We start from the raw sequence: 8,151 nt of genomic DNA on the forward strand, positions 1-8,151 counted from the left end.
GTATGTTGTATCAGGTCGCCAGGATTGCCTCCCATAGATCTGCGCTAGTCCATAGTGGAGGATCCAAACGCTGGATCTTTCGGTCCGCCTAATCCCAGATATGTTCTATGGGTTTCATATTCGGCGATCAGTTGCTAAAGTCGCCCCTGGAAGTTACTTTCATATTCGGCAAAGGATTCTCTAAGGATACGGGCAGCGTAGCAGGGCTCCTTATCCTGCTGGAGCACACCTGTACCAATGCTGCAATACAGTCACCATGAAGGTATGTACCTAATAATCTTAACTGATTTTAATAATAATCACTCACAATGGATATGCCATTTTCACCGTTCACAGTGAAATTTTTACAGTTCACAGCGGCCTACAGATATGAGAGCTCCAAGAGATTTCTAGGAAGCATTCCCCCCGAAAAAATACTGCTGCCACATGTCTGTTTCTGTTGGACCAGAACATCTGAATGATTCCTTCCCCAGTTTGTCGCCGTACCCTTCATCTGCTATCTATACACCATAGCAGGAAATCCATACACCGTCCACACGTCATAAGAGGAAATGTGATTCATCGGAAAATACAACGTTTTATCGCCATCAGTCCAATAACGCTATTCAAATGCAAACTGTAGACGTCGTTGGTGATGGGTGGCCGTAAACATGGACACCTTGAGTTGACGCCTACTCCAGAGACCCATACAGAGGAGGGTTCGTTGAATCGTGATATTGGAAACATCGCCGATCGTCTTGGTTAAAGTCCACGATGAACAGTTCCACCTTTTCGATGCACAAGGCGTGACAGCCTACAGTCACCACAACCATCGATTAGGCGTGGGCGGCCTATCATTGACGACTGCTGCCCTGTCCACTATCCGTCCACTCTTAGAAACACCTTAACTACAGCACTTCGCGAAACTCACAAGATTCACGGTTTCCGTAATACTGCCACCCTTCAACGGTACTTGAAAATTAATCCTTTTTTGAAGTCCGTTATATCATGTCCCTGGCCCATGTGGATAATACTTCGTATGGTTTACAACTACGTACCTGCAATATCACATTTACCGGTTCTCACCACGATGCGTGTGCCACCACCGATTGTTAACGCACGGTGGGGGGGTATAATGTTTTGACTGTACATTTGTCTTTGCATTAATTCGAAATTTCCAATTCTTGTGATGGATTTAACTAAATTTATGGAGAGTTATTGATGTTGCATAATAACTTTGAAAGGGTTTATCAATGAATGAAAAGTATAACAAAATAGAATGAATTAATATAGAAGAGAATTAGAAATTGCAATTAGATAATCTAATATTAGCATAGATTAGTTAACACACGTTAATAAAAAACAAAATTAACAACCGTATTCTTTATTAGAAAGCATGAAATACGATTGCTTAGAAATATATTTCTATTAATTGTTTCTTAAATTGTACGGTCACTGATCAACTGAAATTCAAAGATGGAGTTGTTTTGTTTGTCATAAAAGTTTTTGTTCATCAAAATTTCTTCTGCCCTGCCGGGAATAATACCTAGCTTCAGCTAGCGAAGGAATCCAACCAATATCTTCCTCGGTAATAACAGTGCGCCACCGACGGAGAAATTCAAAAGATACCCAGCTGATCCTTTCAGTTATAAATTCCTTTGTCCTATGATCTGCAAAATCTTTGCAGATCGTAGGACAAAGGCAGGCAATAAATTCAGTAGGACAATTTCAATAAATTCAGGCCAATTGAAATTCTACAGTTATCATTTTTTTTCATACACATCACATAATTATCTGTATCCCCCATATTATAATTGAAGCACTTTATGTTTGGTTGCCATAAGCTGGTTAGAGAATGAATGGGCAAGGTGCCAGATGCACAGAAAGGAAATCTTCTCAGTTTGTGCGTAAAAGCTGTTGCTTTTTTGTTTTTATTATTATAAATCATAAATTATTACTATTTGCTAAGGCACCTAAAGTGTCACTAACTGTTTACATTAACTAATTTGTTTAGGGGGAATTTTATAACCTTTTCTCATATGATCAGTCACCGAACAACAAAAAAGTAAATATTTATTTTTTCGATCATGATGTTCAACGAAAATATCCACCTCAACAGGAAACGCACGTGCTATTTCAACGCCGGTATGTCTCACAGCTGTGACTACAAGGACTTGGTAAGTGCAGTAGATGAGCAAAATTACTGGTCCTCTGAGCACACTCCAGGCAGACGGAGACGATCCTTGTCACCATCCGATTTCTCCATGTCAATGAACACTCCACCATCTTCTTCTTCGGTCAGTAGGTTCCTAAAGTCCCTTGCTTCTCAGCAGCGTAGGAAGTAGAGATGTCGTCGTAGTATGTTTAATTATCAACCATCTTTCAGTAAATAACGTAATAATAAACACGGTAAGAAAAGATATTTGTTGTTAGACAAGATGGTCTGAGGTTTAACAGAAGCGTGCGAACAAGATCTTTTAAGATTCGAGATATATTCTGCCAATAATTGTTTTCCTGTCAAAAAGGTAGAAAACACCTAGGAAAAGAAACAATGTTAAATTGAAATTCTTCAAACTTTATCGGCGATTATTGAGTTTACTTCTGTTCAAACCCCAGATTTATCAGTCAGTTCTTGTTTTCTTTTCTTATAATAAAATTGTTGGTTTGTTTTTGTTTCTTAATTTAGCAAAAGAGTTTGTGTTAATACTGCTGCAGGATGTCAGTACGACGATTTAGCTGGCTCAGGAAAAGATCAGAACACCTGGAATGATGAAAACGGAATCGGAAAGAGAAACATACCTTTAAGCTTACTGAAGAAAAGATCAGAAAGGCTACCAACAGAAAATCACCATTCCCTGATATAAACAAGTCACTATCATTCTTCGGATTAAACAGAACTTGGACTTCAAAAAGGTTTGAAATATTGGTTGAAATAGAGAATGCTGTATATTGGAATTGGTGGTGGCTCAAACTTAGTGATGGTTGAAACTTGGTGATGGTTCTCAGTGGGTAATAATAATGGTGGTGGCTTCTTGTCTATTTTGATATGGTAAAGGTTTTTACCATTCAAAATGCCAAATTAAAATGATCGAATGTTTAATATTTTACATACAAGAGATAATTGTCAACGGAATACATTACACAGATTACATATTATTATTAATAGAAATCTAAAACCCTATACATATACATATGATTATTCAGATTTGATTCAGATTCAAACTTAAAAGATTAAAATTTTTGTAAATTTCTGTTGTCTTCCAAACTTGTTAATTCAAAGTCATAACTAAAAAAAAGACGCTTCCATTGCGAAAAATGTATAAATTGAAAAAAAATAATCAGTTCTTTATATCTTTCTCCCTTTATTATTAAAATATGTTTCTCTTTCTAAATTATTTGCAACTTGGGGAAGCGAAGGAAATTTTATTTATATATTATTTATAATAATAAATAAATAAAATTTCCATTTTCATACTCCTGGACAACCACACATGGTCAGAACGATTCAAAAAACAGAAAGCATACAAGAATATCGCCGTACTGACCAATTACATGCGCTTGAATCCGATTAACTCAACCGCGTGAACTACAAGTAATGCAATTGGATGCCTCATGACAAAAAAGAAATGGTTCGAAACAAGTTTTTCTTAGTTCTGAAGCTGTACCAACAGAATGTTAGTTTACATAGCCACCCGACAATGCCAGTCCTTTAAAAGGCAACCAACAGCGTGGACACTTCTTGATGTCGCTTTACAATTTTATTGGTTGACGATTCAGTCAATGTATCTGGTCGAAGTGTCCTCCTAGATACTTTGCGTGTACTTGGACGAGTAGAATATATATATATCATTTCGTGAAATACATCCCTCGTGGGATGTATTTGATGTGGGATGCACAGTTGGTATAATCACCGTCCTCCCCACACCGGGTGGAAAAGATCTGAGTTAGAATCCCATCGATGACTCGAGGAACTGTCTTTTTCACAATGTGGCTAAGTTCGTCAGTCTTATGCGAGGATAGCATGGTTTTCTCTCCTATAAACTCGAGTTTTTCATCCAGCAAATCGACCACAAAACACCCCCAATTTACAGACATATTATATGCGGTGAAATATGTCCTAAGTTGCTGATGCGCCTAAAAACTAACAGAACCAACCAATCGTCAAATACAAGCCACAGGAAATATGTTCCAGTAGTGGATCACAATCAGAATGCACTTTTCATTTAACTTTAACAGCTATCAGTTTATTTCGGATTGATAATGAACCATCCTTGTATATAATATGATGTTTTCTAGACTATAAACTTTAGTGGGGCAATTATAATTTAGTAAATAAGATGAGATCTATAGATTATTTTTAAATTTCTCAAAATTATAATGTCAAACAATTTAATCTAACTCAGTCTTTGCCAAACTTTCGTTTTTACTTTCTCTCAAATTAAATTATCATATTCTGTACTCCTTATTTATAAATATTATACATATTTTATACACCATAAAATTTATTTATGACAGTTTTGAGTACGTGTATATCATTTCGAATTACAGTATATTGTTACTTATGCTAATTAGTAAGTGAGGATTATTAGCGTGGATATTAGTTATATGATTATATTAAATAGTCTTTTGTTTTATAAATTCGTACAATTAATTATTTTCTTGTTTCTTTCAGGAAACATTCGATGCATGACCTCATCTCTGTATAATTCTTTACGGTAGCACAGTTTCATTATTTCGCGCTTGCTTCTCAAAAAAATGGGTCCATTTCTGTCAATATTTCCTTCCAGTGATTTAACTATAATGACGTACTATCATAATTTACACTGCACTAGATTGTAACATATCAAATATAGATAATAAATAAATAAACATAGTGTATTTTGTTCACCTGACTGACTCTGTTGTATTTCTCTATTTCAAGAACAGAACCCAACACTCTTAGTTTATACACTAGTAAAGCAATTATTAGCAACACTAAGCAGTTATTAAAAAAAATCTGCATTTAGCCCCAGAACAACAGGACGTCGTCAAATGAAGGTAACGTCCAGTCAAATGAAGGTTCAGCCCTGCAAACTCGTTGGCAATCCTCTTTACCATAACAGGAGATGGAAGCAATGGTTTGCATGCCTATTGATCCTTTCGACTTCATCCCAGAAACGGTTTCTTAATTATCTTTATTGGGTTGAAATCTAATACCTATATGGACCTGGCCACACCCAGATGTCGTTATACGTCTGCATCTAGGACATGGGATGGTTTCTACTCTATCCGTAGGGCAGGGCGTGCATTGATCGTTTCGAATTCGAAATCAAAACACGGAACCAGTCAATTTATTATCTTAAATATCTTATACAACTTCTAACTTTTTTTTTTCGAAAATAAAGCTCGCATTGTGCTTATTCCAATAGAATAATGCATAGTTTTTGGACGAAATAACTTTTAGGGGTCTCAAAAAGATGTGCAAATATTTTAAGAAATGAAATTGATTATAAACCTCAGAAACCACTATCATAGGGTCTGTGCAAAACCAATAGTTGGTGGCACATGGTGAAATAGCGCAGATATTCAACTTTTCCACCATTCAATCTTCACAGCGGCGAAGAACCAAATGAAAAACATTCTCCAATGTAACCATTGGGTGATAAGCCACCCAAACAAGATTGCTTGATTTTTTTCCTCTGATCGGGGTAACCAGTTCGTGACAGTTCCTGCTCCCATCTGGGCTAAATAGCCAGTCACTCAACACGAACACCCTAACATACCATTATACTATGATTCAGCAGTGCTTTGTTGATTGGCCTTTATCAGTACAATATCTTCATATATTATACAGCAGAGTTGTCAAAGTTTGGTCAAAGCCGCACACGTAATAAATAAATTCTCTATAGATCCTAATCTCACAAGCAACTGACCCCATAGATTTTCATGGTGATCTCACTCCTGCACCATATCAGAATTTTACTCAACCACTGATGGTCAGGATCTCCCAGACGTTTGTATGCACTCTACCACCATAAGTCTCAAATTTATCACTGTTATTCGAGAAGGTGCTTTAGTGGCGAATTCATGTCTCCACCGTGAACTTTATATTCCTTCTGGGATTTCCAGTATAACTTTACAATTTCTTTGAATTGTTCGAACATCCAGCCGCCATGTTGCTTATTTAGTTTCGCGTGATGGGCATCATTTGGCTTTTGTTTTAACAACTAAAGTCATCTCTTATCATATTGGTTTACATCGGAAAAACACTAATCAAAGACAAGATATATAAGTTCAGCAATAAGTGTGTGTACATCTTTTTGAGACACTGTAGATTCTTCAACTTTAAATAAGATTACTAAATTGTAGAAATGCTTCTTTTAATGACACCTACTGCATATTTATGGTTTAGACAGCATTTCACCATTAAACTATGTAATGACAGAGATTACCCATATTTCATGCCATAGGATGGAAAATTAATAAACATCGTAAGAGGAGCCAGCTTAACATAGTCAATGAAAACATCTACAGATGGATCATACATCGACTGATAGGTCTCGTTAGGGTTAATTTCACGCTCAGCTGAACAACCTACCTTTATTGCTTAAATCTGTCAGTTATATTAAAAGAAAAGATATAAAAAGGAAGACTCACCTCTACAGATAATGCTGTCAAGATCGCAAATCCAAAACATATTACTGATGGAAAAAAACAAAACAAAAATGGGCATATTTCGTCTACTTTTGATTTTAGTTGAATTAACTATGAGGAGATATTTTGAAATTGGTCTTGTGTGTGACCCTTTAACATGTTCGTGATATTTGTGAGATTAAACTCCAGAAGTGTATTTCTGGGGATAAAAGGTTCGTTCTTCGAATTTTTGTAGTTAGTGGGAATGCTAAACACCAAAGAAATTAGGGCTATGAAGGGTTAAAATATTGTGATGAAATTTGGGCGTTTTGTGGCATCGCCTCCTCGACGGAGCGATATTGTACCATTCTGAAACACGCCGTTTGTCCATCAGCAGTGCAGTTAGAGTTAGATACCCAAAAAATATATAAAAACAGAATTCAAATCAATAGGTAATATTGAACAATAGTTTTTCTTAGCTATTGTAGGGTTTCCCCATTCTATTAACATTTTCGTGATTTACAAAATCACTTTATGGTCTTTCACAGTGAATAAAAATTTGGCTATTTGTCTTTACTCTCACGTTTTGTTTTTAATGTAGATGCTCATTTAAGTCCCATCAACATTAAAAAGAAATCTCTAAATTACATCGATAGTGTGACATCCGCAGATTATATCGATATTTAAGTCATTTTTCTATCTTTGACCTAATTAAACACGGTTTAATTAAGGTACTATTTTATACAGATAAAAGATAATAATCAACGCCACAAATATTCATAAAGTATAAAAGGAAACATGTATAAGAAAGCCAAAGCACAGCTTAAAACGTGTTCGATGTGGAATCAAACATTTGCACCTCTCAAATTTAAGCTGCAAATGAGTACACTGGCCAATTCAGTGATGTTTTGATTATAAGGCCAAGGTACCTGATTGTCATATATATTCAAAAGCAACAGCGTTTATATATTGGGGTGTTAAAGCAACCCATAGACATCTTTTATAAGTTTGGAGAGGTGTGAAGATTCCGAGGCAAGAAGCTGCTCACGTTGAGTATCTGACATTTTTTATTTAATCGATTGAATTGCCATTAACACGTCAGTCGGGGATATTTTATGATCCCTCCTTGTCTCATCAAGCGAGCCAGTTACTTCCTTAGAAGATGTAGACATGAGTAAAGACTTGTTCTTCGCGGAAGATGGATGCCAAATCGGTGAGAGGCTTTATTTCAAAGAAGATTTTGCAATACGGAATGCATTAACTCGCTATTTAAATCTGACATCACTCTCTGCCAACCTATGGAAATCAAAGTGTCAAAAACTATCGCAACTAATTTCGAAATCGCGTGTTACACGGCTTTCATTAACAGCACGTGCAAGGATCGACGCAAGGATACTCTCCACATCCAATATATCGAACTGACTGTGGTAAATACAGCATATCAAATTTTCTTCTTCTTCACCTATTCGAAACTTATGTCGAGAATCTGTGACCACAATGACGGTATAAGTGTACTTCGAAGGAGATTATTTCGAAAAGGAGAGAGACCGCAGCAAAGAT

The 8,151-nt window shown here is 36.1% G+C and overlaps 1 protein-coding gene across 1 annotated transcript in view; it reads left to right on the forward strand.

The window, feature by feature from the left end:
* LOC150077518 (uncharacterized) overlaps window positions 1–4,871 on the forward strand; it is a 107,927-nt gene extending 103,056 nt beyond the window's left edge. The window contains exons 4-5 of the mRNA XM_090386411.1: window positions 2,099–2,388; window positions 4,652–4,871. Coding sequence (XP_090242537.1) covers window positions 2,099–2,324 — 226 coding nt within the window. The 3' untranslated portion in view covers window positions 2,325–2,388; window positions 4,652–4,871. The remainder of the gene's footprint in view (window positions 1–2,098; window positions 2,389–4,651) is intronic.
* The last annotated feature ends 3,280 nt before the right edge of the window (window positions 4,872–8,151 follow it).

This window comes from Mastigoproctus giganteus, chromosome 12, assembly GCF_048544385.1.
Source record: "Mastigoproctus giganteus isolate SK-2022 chromosome 12, ASM4854438v1, whole genome shotgun sequence".
NCBI lineage: Eukaryota > Metazoa > Arthropoda > Arachnida > Uropygi > Thelyphonidae > Mastigoproctus > Mastigoproctus giganteus.